We start from the raw sequence: 13,719 nt of genomic DNA, 5'->3' as shown, positions 1-13,719 counted from the left end.
CAATTACATACATTATCTATAACAATCATACTGGTTATCCATCAACATCAGCAGTTACTACTAATAAAGTTTGCCATTTGTTCATTGTGCCTCTTCAACACTTATATGTACCAAGCTGATCAGATATCCAAAGCAGGCATCGAGAATTGATTTTATGAACTAAACTCCCTTTGTGGATTCGACTCGAGCAGATCATGGACAGTTGCTAGTGCAACCTACATAAAAGAGCAAGTATTATAATTGCAGATCGTAGACTAGAACAAGCAAAGAGCATATAACATATTTGATACATCAGAGATGGCTCTAGTACCGAATATTACACAATTAATAATTGAATATCAGAGATGGCATTCTTCTGCCAAGTAATCATCCTGTAACTAGTAGCATGCATCAGCTTGCATATCAGAGACGACTCATAGGGTAATGTGCATGTTCATATTGCTAAATCAGAGACAGACAGTTTATGCATGTATTGAATTATATATTGTTCAAACTGCCAAGTACATATAGCAGTCATTGTAGCGAGAGTGATAGAATTAAACTATCAATTGTATTCCATGGTGACATATATATATATATGTATGTATGTATGTATGTATGTATGTATGTATATAAATACATGTATATGTATATATACATATATATGCATATATATTATATACATACATAAATATATATTATATACATATATATATATATATATTCATTTTACCATTATATAATTCATTGGTGCTTTTCCATTATCGTACCATTTGGAATCTGAATTACCAGTCATTTGTACATTCTATCATAATTCATTAGTGTATTTTCATTATCACAGCATTTGGAATTGTACAAATGACTGGTAATTCCAAATGCTGTGATAATGGAAAAGCACTAATGAATTATATAATGGTAAAAGAATTGCCAATCATGCCCATATTTCATTGATCAGTATTCATAATTGATCATCATAAGACATAAAATTAAACTTGCACTCATTAACCCACATAGTGTCCAAGTAATCTAAAAAGGTAACATACAGCTATCCAGCCAGTCCATCATACAGTTCTAGGGGAGCACAGTCATAGTATCATATGGCCGTGGAGAGTTCGTCAAGGTATTTGATATCCCAGCAAGACGTCAAGGTTGCCAAACCCTCGAGAAAGATGAAGGAAGAAAAACATAGGTTACTGCGGTTGGCATGCTAAAATGATTTGTAGAGACACAGATTTAAAGGAGCCTCATAGCCACTGCAGAGAGGAGATGCATTTGGGACCCAGTGGAGCGTCGTCTAATGGGGCCCAACAAAGCCTTCAACATTGCACTATTGATGATACGTTGATGAATGGGATCATGATCGAAGTTATTTACAATTGGGTGACCGTGGTCTCCAAACGCAGCAAGGAATTATTAATTCTCGTGGATAAGACATTTTACATTTGCCATCATACAATTGTGCTCTTCTTTGAAGCACTCCACATGAAGGTACCTACAAACAAATGAGGGTGATTCCAACCTCTCACCTGAGTAAAACCAAATAAGTCGGCTATGTTTTATTGAATGCATTTCAATACACTTACAGTAGGAGATGAGCAATCTCAAACCTCAAAGAAGAGACAATTGGAGTTGTAGGACATTGAGGGTGTGTGTGCTGAAGAGGAAGGCTACCTTAGCAATGAGGAGGATATAGTGGCAGTTTTATCTAGCAAGAGTGAGATTGGAAATAATACATTTCGGATGACACCTCATAGAAAAGATTGAGACAAAGGAGAGATTTAGCACAAGTGTACACTGGACTGGACATCGGTTGTAAGGTAAGATTTAGACATCATAGATATACAACCTCCCAAGGACGGACAAGTGCGACCAAAGGAGTAACCTAGTCAAAGTTGACACAACACTGAGGGATTTAGTTCAGCATTACCTTTGCATCAGCCATGCTATCCCAAATGGCACATTTACTCTTACTGAGTATAGTTCTGCAGATCCCAACACTTGAAGGGGTATAAGAGGCCACCCCTATGATGATTATATGGAAGACAAGGCCTCTCCATACCACAAATATTAACACAATACTAGTTGCTAGAAGTACTCTACCAATTTAAAAAACCATACAAATAGGGAGTACCATTTCAATTGGGAACACTATGCTAATTGTCAAGAGCACCATTGATGCAAGTAAGGTCGTACAAATGACTAGGCAAAGTCCAAACTAGTCTAGGTGAGCTCCCAAAGCCAACTACTTCCAAAAAAAGGTCAGGCCACAAGGTACTAGGTGATGATCACTGTCCAATCCACCTAATCACTCTCCAACCCCTTGTTCCTACTCCTATATCCACAACTCACCTAACCCCAATTTGACTCACCTTCCTCAACCTTCACAAGCACCCCCCTAGGATCTTTTGACAACCACCATGACAAGGCATCCAAGGAGTGTTAGAAAGGCATTTGACATATTTTCTAACATGTTTCCAACCATTCCCAAAGTTAGAAGACTGTCTTCCGATACTGACATCAAGAATTTGCATATAGGCCTAAACCAGACCTAATAGAATTAAGTCTCCAAACTCAGTTCTTGACAAATAACTTCAATTCACTCAAAAACACCACCCAAAAAAATTAGATATTTGGATAACCATTTGGGAAAACTATAGGTTTACATGGTTTCAAATTCTCAATGATAGTCTAAGGCACAAAGCCCCAAATTGCTTAGTAATTGAGGGTTTCAAGCCTATTCAGCTAGGGCTTCCCAAAATTCATGGTTCTAATGACAACCCAACCAAAGTAACTTTAGCAGCATCTCAAGGACACCTCAAATAACTGTCTTCAACCTTTCAATGTCTTCCTACACCTCAATAACATCCTCTTGCTATAGACTATTATGCCTTCCTAGTTAGTCGCATGCATATGCCTAACCACATCATCACTGCATATTGTGAAGGATCGATGAATGACAAGTAAAACAAGAAAATATTATTGTACACATGCTTACCCATCTCCCTGCACAAAATCTTAATTTTTCAATCGTGGAATCAAGAGGAATGGGCCATTTAGTTTGAAACCCTAGGTACAAGCCTGAACAAGACTAAGTTAAAATAATCTATCTAAACTCTCCAATTTGATTATCTCAATCAATTGATGTATGCAGAAAGAGTATGATAGCATCCATCAGGTGTTCAATACATTAATGGGTAATAGTGTTCAAGGAAATTAAAAATTGCAAGTGAGTTTGTGCTTACCAATCACCACAGTCTTGCATATTCATTCCCAAAATCCTGCCAAACTTCATTAACCTTTGTAATGTCTTCAAACATCCTTAAATAATCGTAGGAGATGACTTCCTGACTTCCCACGTACATCTACACCACAAAAATCCTAAAAGACTTCATCTTTTGCAAATTTGCAACATTTTTTGCAATTTTGCAAAAAAAAATTGACAACTATTCACTGAGACAACATATGAGATTCCAAATAACATGACCAAATGACCCCAAAACATTCCAATATCACATTTATTATATCAAATACCTGAAATGCAACTTTGACTGCCAGTTGACCAGCATTGACTCCAGTTGACCAATGAGCAAACAATGCAAAAATGATGAAAAATCCTACCAAATGATTACAACTTATTAAGAAATGACTACCACATGCATTAAACACCCAAATGCGTCCAACTAATGACAAGACACCAAAATTTGAGGGGAGTAATGATAGGTATCCTGCATGATGCACCTGCATCATACTAACAATGACTTGAAAACTAAAGTCCCTTGAGTTGCCATCTCCTACAAAGTAACTCCATGCTTGATGATATCATTCTTTGTCATCCAAACTACCTCCACCTCAGGAAGACCTTGCCATTTGGCCAAATACTCTTTATAGGTGCCCTTCCTTGTCTTTGTAACCACCTTAGTGTCAAGAATATAAGAAAGTGCCATCATGTTGATGGAAAGGATGTTTCCATGAAGACACTTTTGAGTATGATTGTGCATTTTTTATTAATCTCTACCAAAGAGTGCCAACTCATATAGGGGTATTGTCAATATACCTCTGAGACAACTACAACACCTGTATGATATTGAAAACAAGCTGGAAAGAATTATATTTCTCATCTGTAATGCCATAGGCCAGATTTAGGCATAATGAAATAGCAGTATTCACATTCAATAACCAATTTGCACTTATGGAACCACCCACAAATTTATCCTTGAGGACCAGCATCGTCGAAATGAAGGGTGAGAATGGAAATACCCTTGCATGAAAAAGTGAACATAAATCAGTAATAATAATCATATCTAAATAAACAAGTTTGCTCACGGTAGTCCATTGTATAATTCTTGTTTTCAAGTCAAGCGATGGGTGATCGCGATTATGTATTGCCCACTTAAATCCTTGGCCAAGGTAGGTTAGTGGCATGATTGCTCCAGTGATCACTAGAGGTTAGAGTGCTAGCAGTTAGAAGATAAGTCGATGGAAGGTGTTCACAACCTCATTAGCTAACTAGCCGACACTCAAACACTAGGATGTTCAGTGGCAAGACAGTGGTGTTCCAACCCTGATCTCAAGATAGGGAGGGCCTTTCCCAATAGAGATTGTGTAACGATACTTAAGGGTCCATGGTAGGGAGGTTAAGCCCATGGCAATGCTTCTCCTCTCTTCTAGATGCCAAGGCTTGCACAACAGGGACATTATTTGCATTTTTTAGGGTACTTATTTCATGTTTTTGAATTTTATTTGATATATCTAGTCATGCATTTAATTTTTTAATTTTTAATCTATTAGATATCAAGATGCAATTACATAGATTAATCATGAGATGGAAATGCAATAAATGGGGTAGCTTTAACCTAGATTAGGAATGTTAGTTTATTTTTCAATTATATGAATTGTAACTTATAGTTAAATTTGTTAATCCCCTTCTAGTGAATGTGTAGAGTACCTAACATACTATCACTCCCTTTCTTCGGCGATGATTATAATGGCTTTTTATTTAATTAATGGTTTAAATGGCTGCTGGAATTTGGTATGTTACATGTGGTATCAAAGCATTGGGTTCAACTCTAAACCTTGGGCTCATCACTCGTTTAACTAGCAAGAAAACTGAAAAAAATAGATTTAAATGTTAAGCAAGATGTACACCTGAATGACTCCTTGCAAGATACACTGGCACCCCATATTCTTTTACCTAATTAAGAACACGCCGAAGCATGATTACTCCTATTGTTCCACACCCAAAGATAACGAAACCTTAGCTCAAGAAATGCAGTGAATCAAGAAAGAGAGGGTCAAGTGGACTCTTGCAAGGGAGGCGATAATGAGAAACAAACTTATTGAGGCATGGAATGCCAAGCTAACCAATCCCCTTATGACCTATCATAAACCATGTAAAGGGTAGGATAAGCCCAGAGATGACAATGGAAATAATACCCAGGAATAGCGTGTCCAATTTATGTTAAGATATTTTTTTTGTTGTGTCCTCAGAAGAGGAAATTTTATAAATAATGTAGTTGCAATTGCAACATGGCAAATTCTAAAACAATAAAAATGAGTGATTTTTTTTTTTTTTTGAGTACTTAATCTCGCTAAGCAAATTAGATATATTTTGTTTTGAGAACAAATGTGAGCATGGTGTTGATTAGGAATCAATTGTATATTTTAGGAAACTCAAACTTAAACCAAGGCCAATAATGAAAACACTACAGAGAATGAGGTGATCAACAGGGCCAACCCTCACAACTCCACAGATCTGTTGATCCAAGTTTTGCAAGATACACAAACATAATTAAAAAATATGAAAAAAATAATTAACAATATGGAAGCCTAGATTGGGCAAGGCCAAGATGAGACTCACTCCTTGCTTCCTCCTAAGACTGGACTCCAAAATTCGGCCCACAATGAAAGAGAAATCAAGCCTCATTAACCCAATCTGAAAAACAAAAGAAACAGGAGATAGTCAGTGACTTATCTACCGATATTAAGATCAAACCCCCTAGGTTCTCAGGTTGTGAGTTTGGTAAAGACATTAAGGCTTGGTTAATTGAGAAATGGAACAATATTTTGAGATCAGGAGTCTTTCTAAGATATCCAAAGCAGTATGGGAAATATACCATCTCTTAGGAGAAGTAGCCACTTGGCGGAGAAAAACAAAAATAGAGCTCAACATTAAGACCACTAAAATCACTTGGGACAGGTTCGTCTCCATTTTCAAAAACCGATGGCTTCCCCAAACCTTCTACGACCAAAAGTTGTTAGACTTTTAGAATCTCAAGAAAGGAGATTTGATAATACACAAGTGCTGGGAGAAGTTCGCCCGTTTGTTAAAGTATGTTCCCCCTTATTAGCATAATAGAAACTTGAAGGTTAGAAAGTTCATCATGGGCTTAAACAATAGGATCAGAGGAGCTGTAGATGTCCTCGCCCCATGAACCATGGAGGAAGCCCTTGAGAGAGCCATCTGGCAAGAGCACAAAATCAAAAGGGATGATTCTATTCGAGATAATAAGAGGAAGACTAGCTAGAACACCAATGGTTCAGACACAAGGCCTCATGAAAAGAGTTATAAGGACTTCAAGTCCAACAAACCAGAATTCAAGGGGAACAGTGGTAAGGAGTTTAGGGTAACTCTAGTGATAACAGTGACAACAAAGGAAATGAAAAGAAGGGACCACCTGAGGGATGTTTTACATGTGATTGGGACCATTATGCCAACCAATGCCCCAATAAGTTTAGAAGCAACCAATAGCTATGACCCCCACTACCTCCTCAGCAGGTCGTCTATTAGCAAAGGATACGTACAGGATCCATCTTGAATTTCTTACCATTCTTTGTAATCAGATAAGTATTCTTTTCCCCATTATGTTGGGCCTTCACATCAAATTGCCAAGGCCTACTTAGTATCAAATGACAAGCATCCAATGGAATTATTTCACAAAGAGTTCTATCTTTATACTCACCAATTTCAAACTCCACCAAAGCTTTCTCTTCCACAATATAACTCTAATTTTTATCAAGCCAAGTGATATTATAGGGTGATGTATGGGGCAATCTCCTAAGGTTGCACTTCTCCACCATCTCTATAGAAACAACATTCTCAATTCACCATGAGTACAATAATCTTACACAACTTTCCATACGCTTTACCTTGTGTCCTAAACAAATATTTTCTCTAAGGTGGCTCCTCCTTTAGTGGGACTTTCAAAAGTGTCCTCTTGATCATCATGTTCTTCCCATCTAATATAGGAGTTGCACTCACAACTAGTGTATTAACATTGCTACTATACCTTCGTCATCCACTAGAAGTTGGTTTCTTCCATCTATGCCTATAGATGAAGTGGAAGGTTTGCTAGGACATTGGCTCTGTTTCCATATCAAAAAAAATGAAACACTTGCCACAAAATTCTGCACTTCCTCTGGTCTACCTTTGTCCAAAGCCCTTCTTTGTCCTCTGAAATTCTATCCGCCTCTGCTACCCTATTCACCTTTGGACTCACTGCTCTGATTCTCTACATTCCTACTATTCTGTCCTCTGCCGAAATCACCTATGCCCCTATTGATGCTCCTATCTCCTCTTCCTCTATTGATATGACCACCCTTTCTTTTGAGCTTCTCCTCAACCCTAATGGCTAGTTGAAAACACTCATCCACTGTCTTGGGAAGAAGTAAACTAATCTCATTCTGAATATTATATTTCAAGCCATTCACATACGTGGCTACTAGTTCCCTTTGGTATTCATTGTGGTGTGGCCTCATGCTTAAGCTATGAAACTCCTCAATATAGGTGGCAACATCTTGATCCCTTTGCCTATAGTTATGGAATTTCTTGATCATTTGTACATCGAGGTCTATTGGCATAAACTTACTCTTCATCATAGCAATCATCCTATTCCATCTAGTGATTGGTTTCTTACCATTCCTCTCCCTTTCATTCTGAGCATGATTCCACCAAATGACGGCAGAAATCTAGAGTTTGGTCCTTGCGTATTTGACCTTCTTTTCCTCTTCTACATTATTCAAATCAAAGTAAGTATCAATAAATGCTTTCCAATCAGTTAATTCTTCACCATTCATCTTTCGACTAAAAGCAGGTACTTCAACCTTGAAGTCCTCCTTTGAATCCTTTATAGCATCAAAAAAAACTTGTCTATCCTCTGCTTCAGCACTAACTCTTAGCTCAACAGGTCCTTGACTCTGTTCTTCTGCCCCTTCTTGCTCTTCTTCTACCTCTTCTTCACTATTAGAGTCATTATTCCTAGCCTTCATTTTCGCCAACAACATTTTCCATCTTTCTTCCCACTTATCCTCACTCCTTTTCTCCATTTGTTGAACCACCTTCCCAAACTGCTTAACTACTTTAGGAGGCATGTTGTATTTTCAATTTGAAAAATTGATCATAGGCTACTTATATGGCTTTGATGTCGATTTTATGCAAGGTCGTACAAAGGACTAGGCAAAGTCCAAACTAGTCTAGGTGAGCTTCCAAAACCAACTACTTCCCAATATGGGTCAGGTCACAAGGTAATATGTGAAGGTCACTTTTCAATCCACCTAATCACTCTCCAGCCCCTTGTTCCCACTTCTACATCCACAACTCACCTAATTCCAATTTGACTCCTTAACTTCCTTAACCTACAGAAGCACCCCCATAGGATCTTTTCACAACTACAATCACAAGGCATCCAAGGAGCATTACACAGGCATTTGACATCTTTTCTACCATGTTTCCAACCTTTCCCACCACGTTTCCAATCTTTTCCAAAGTTACAAGATTGTATTCCAATATTCACATCAAGATTTTGCACATAGGCCTAAAACAAACCTAATAGAATTAGGTCTCCAAATCCAATTTTGACAAATAACTTCAATTCACTCCAAAACACGACCCAAACAAATTAGATATTAGGATATCTATCTAGGAGAACTATAAGATGACGAGGTTTCAAATTCTCCACTAGAGTCAAAGGCACAAAGCTCCAAATTGCTCAATAATTGAGGGTTTCAAGCCTATTCAACTAGGGCTTTCCAAAATTCATAATTCTAATGACAACCCAATGAAAGTAACTTTACCAACAACTTAAATAGATTTCTTCCACCTTTCAATGTCTTTTGAAACGTCAATAACCTCCTTTTGCTATAGACTATTACGCCTTCTTGGTTAGTCACATGCATATCCCTAACCACAACATTACTAAATATTGCAAAGGATTAATGAATGGAAAGTAAAACAAGAAGAAAATCTTATTCTACATATGCCTACCCCTCTCCCTACATAAAATCTCAAATTTTCACGTGTGGAATTAGGAGGAATGGGCAATTTAGTTTGAAACCCTAAGTAAACAAGGCTAACAAGTAAAATAATTTGTCTAAACTCTCCAATTTAACTATCTCAATCAACTAACGTATGCATAAAGAGTATAATAACATCCACCACACATTCAATACATTAATGGGTAAAGTGTTCAAAGAAATTAAAAATTTCATGTTTGTGCTTACCAATCACCATAGTCATGCAAATACATTCCCCGAATCTTGCTAAACTTCATTAACCTTTGTAAATGCCTTCAAACATCCTTTAATCATCATGGGAGATGACGTCCCAACTTCCAACGTGCATCTACACCACAAAAATCCAAAAAGACTCTTCATCTTCTAAAAAGTTCCAATTTTGAAAAAATTTTGACAAATTTTCACTAAGACAACATATGACTCGAAATAACAAGACCAAATGACCGCAAAACATGCGAATATCACATCAAATGGCCAAAGTGCAGCTCTAATTGCTAATTGACCAACATTGACTCTAGTTGAACAATGAGCAATTAATGCAAAAATGATGCAAAAACCTACCAAATGATTACAACTTATTGAGATATGACTCCCGCATGCATAAAATACCCAAATGCATCCAACTAATGACAAGAAACCAAAATTATAAGAGAGTAATGATAGGATCATGCGTGATGCATTTGCATCAACCATAATAGTTGTCGAGAAAATACATGAGGATACCACAAGTGCACCTACTATGGTAGCCAAGGAAACACAAGAGGTAGATGCTTCCCTCAATATTGGCTAGCTAAGTTTGATATGGCACTAAGCGCATCTCCGCATTCATCAACTTCTAAAGTGGGAGGCACTCACCTAGGAGATGAGTCGCAATAAGTGGAAGGACAAATCATAAACACATGAATCTATATAATGAGAAAGTGGTGGAGTGCAACAGGAAGAGGGCCTCTTGAGCCATTAGTGTGGGAGAAAGTGGTTATAAAAATTAAGGAGGAAATTGCACAACCTTGGGATACTAGAATGGTAACCTCTGAATCCAGCACAAGGGAAGAGAGCCATATCTAGGTTTGAACACTAGACCCACATGATTGCCTTAAGGACCATATTGAGATTCTTAACAAAGTTGGATGACATCACTTTAGGTGCCTAAAAGTTGTAGAGATGGCAAGGTAGGTGGATCTTGATGTTATAGAAGAGGCCAAAAGGCTTCTTGCTTTTATGAGTAGTGGATATGAAGAGAAGTTTGCACAACATTTCACACGTTGTGGGTGGTTAGCCACGTACACACCTGAGATGATTGAAACTTGCAATAGAGCTTAGATGGAAGAGGTTTCAAGGCAATATATTATCCACCCTGCAGAGTATGGAGAGCTCATTCACAGAGATAATTTACTACTTGTAGAGGACAACATACTCAGTGAGGTAGGATGAGGCAAGAAGAATAGTTGATATGGTACAAGTGGCAAGTGTAGGAGAAGAGTGGACACAATAGGAGGAACTTACCATTGTAGAGAAAAAGTTGAGAATTTGTCTCTGAGTAGGAAGTGGAGCATTAAAAATCAACCGTGAGAGGCTAAGACGCCAAATTGGTTGAGTTGGAAGAACGTCTTGCAGCAGTAGCAGCTGGAGTGGAAGGAGTGGGATGTCATGGAGGTTGTGTACATGGTAAAGACAGCATGGGAGGGTCAACTTGTGGCGGAGTGAGATCTGCGGTTGTGAACAAAGCAAGTACAACACCTAAGATAGAAGCTCTTGATGCCTACTCCAGTGACACCCCCTCACCTTCCTAGTTGTCAATGATTTTGTACTGTTGGGGCCCCTTTTTTTGGTCATTTAGATGAGGACTTTTGTTTTGCAGTGGGGCGGGGGAGTAGATGGCAAAACTACTGCTAATAAATGAATAATATTTTGTAAAGTCTTTTTTAGTACTTGGCAATGTAATTAGTTGTTCCTGAGAGGTGATGTCAATTGCTGACAATATCCAGTCTTTACCAACCATCTGGCACTATTTATGTTGGGATTGGGAACCACTTCATCATTATAGTTGTATAGACATTACACTTGGTAAGAAATGATCACATCTTTCTCTCAATATTATTGCGTGTATTACTTTATCTATTCTCTGGGATATGTTTCTCTTTTGCAATGATTAAGAACATTCCCTTTGGGAGTTAATAATCTCTATTAGAAACATATGTGTTAGGATAGGAAAAGCTTACCAAACATTAACGAAAAATAAAACAATGCTCCTTTTTGTTCCTTAATGGTTTTCTTAAAGGAATGAAGGTACTTATTGCTGAAGCAGTTAAGGGTAATTAAATGATTCATACCTCTCCTTTAACATAGGTAATCCCCCAACATAATATATACCATATATAGATATGGTGCCATGATCTTGTGGGAACTAGTAGTGGTATATTACTATATACTATATACACTCTCAACTTACTATTACTTGTCTTGCTTATGCCACACAATTTGCAGCCTCTTATGAACATAATAATGTCTTCTTGCATTTCAGGTAAATAGACAGGCTTTTGCAGATTTGCCAATGTCTTGGCTACTTTAAAGTCTACATAACTGTAGGGTAACAGTTCTTTTGGCTTATGATGTTGAAAATCTCTTTTCGCTCACTATGCTCACATATACATGCAATTACTAAATCCTGCCATGTAAAATCCATATCTGACCATAAAAACTATGCCTGACATTATTAAATTTTCTCCAAATGATATAAACAAAGACAAGAATCGATGGAAATTAGGCCTTGAATTATAAAGCTACAGGAAATTTCTGATGAAGTGATGAAAAGAAAAGAAAAATCCCAAAGAAATTACTACCACTACCTCTATATCTGAACTAAGCATTAGTGCAGTTCATTACATATTTAGAGTGCTAATTAAAATTAAAGAAACCAATCCCTCCCATGCAGACTTACATACTTTTACTCAAATATCAAGGTCTTACATGAACAAATCACAAAATATTAATAAAATTGCAAGAATTGTCCTTCAACCAAATCTACTGCCCACCACAGTAGGTTCCAATCTCATGATAAATGATAAACACTCAATGCAAATCAGAATGAAAAATATCCATAAGGTGAATAAATTGGAAATGGAATCATTAAACTCATTCTGAAACAACAGAATAATGACTTATTCAGTACTTGTTTCTTTGCGATGTAGGTCAGACTAAACACAATCTTTGCTAGCTCTCCAATAACAGTCCATAGAAGACTCATAGATTCACTAGAGCATCATCTCTTGCCAATATGGAAACCACTTTTGGGAATACGAGTTCCTTCTTATACAGATGCCTTAGATAAATTGGTCAAAAGCCAAAGGCTTTCATTTTCAAATCACTAACTGGTTTTACAAGATAATGACTTGGGCTGTAACAATGTGCTGAGTGAGATCAATAAAATCCTTTTACTAAGCATAGAATTCATGATAACCACATAATAATAGATATTAGATCTGTTGAATCATATAATAAATGAATTTGTTGAAAATTACACAGAACAAAGCCTTTTGGTATAAAGGAGTGCCATTTCACCTTAACTTTATCATATGGTTTGAAATGAAATCTAGAGAACCTGATGGGATGCGTGCTCAAGATTTCATTGAGTTACCATGGAAAGTCTGTATGGTATAAATATGAATGGTCATTTACTTCTTATTTGAGCTGAAATCATGGGTTGCTAAAGTCCTAAATTTCCATGATCGTAGGACTCATAATTCACCGTCAATGATCTTGCATGAACCTGTCAATTTGTAACATGGATGATCTCTATAATATTACAAAAATGTTCTTTTTATTTTCCAAAAGCATCTTAAAATGATCTCAACATAAAATTACACTATGTAAATGCAGTTACCTCTCTGAAAGACGCTCTAAAAACAATCGGTAAGTTAGTTGAGGTGCAGCTCCAACAAATATCCCACCCACAAAGTGAACAACTGCAGACAGATTTTCTTTATTTGGTCTCAATACCCATGCTCCCTGTAATCAATGATCATTCGCACCCGACAATGTGATTGTTAAAATTTTAAATAATTATAAAATAAACAATATTTTCTTTTTAAAAAAAATACAATTGATTACCCTCCAAAGAAATTCCAAATTAGTAAGTAATTGCACATGAGAAAAAAAAATTAGCTCAAACTTGTTTCATAAATTCTAAACATTGGAATTTAATTCCTACTGATGCAGCTAGATCCAAGAGATTTGACACTGCTTGCAATGCCACTTTCAAGAAGAAAAAGCTTGATTTTCTTGGTAAATATATAGTATATACCGAGACCACCTCTTAGGGAATAATGGGTGTCCTAATTTCTTGGAATGTGACCATCTTCAGTTTTTTTTTAATATTCTAGTTTTGTACTTATGCTCGACATGCTTGCTAATGGACACTCTCTTTCTTTAAACCATTCATGCTAGAACCTTTTA

General features: G+C 36.9%; 1 protein-coding gene across 2 annotated transcripts in view; it reads right to left on the bottom strand.

Annotated features, from left to right (window-relative positions):
* The window catches only part of LOC149540402 (Gut esterase (DUF1350)), a 234,355-nt gene that overhangs the window by 102,175 nt on the left and 118,461 nt on the right, over window positions 1-13,719 (bottom strand). For both annotated transcript variants that reach the window (XM_089801503.1, XM_089801504.1), the window contains exon 3: window positions 13,148-13,272. In XM_089801503.1, coding sequence (XP_089657629.1) covers window positions 13,148-13,272 — 125 coding nt within the window. The remainder of the gene's footprint in view (window positions 1-13,147; window positions 13,273-13,719) is intronic.

The sequence above is a fragment of the Cupressus sempervirens genome, chromosome 9 (genome assembly GCF_028749045.1).
Source record: "Cupressus sempervirens isolate cs-2001-9-10 chromosome 9, ASM2874904v1, whole genome shotgun sequence".
NCBI lineage: Eukaryota > Viridiplantae > Streptophyta > Pinopsida > Cupressales > Cupressaceae > Cupressus > Cupressus sempervirens.
This window is presented reverse-complemented; position numbering and strand designations above follow the sequence as displayed.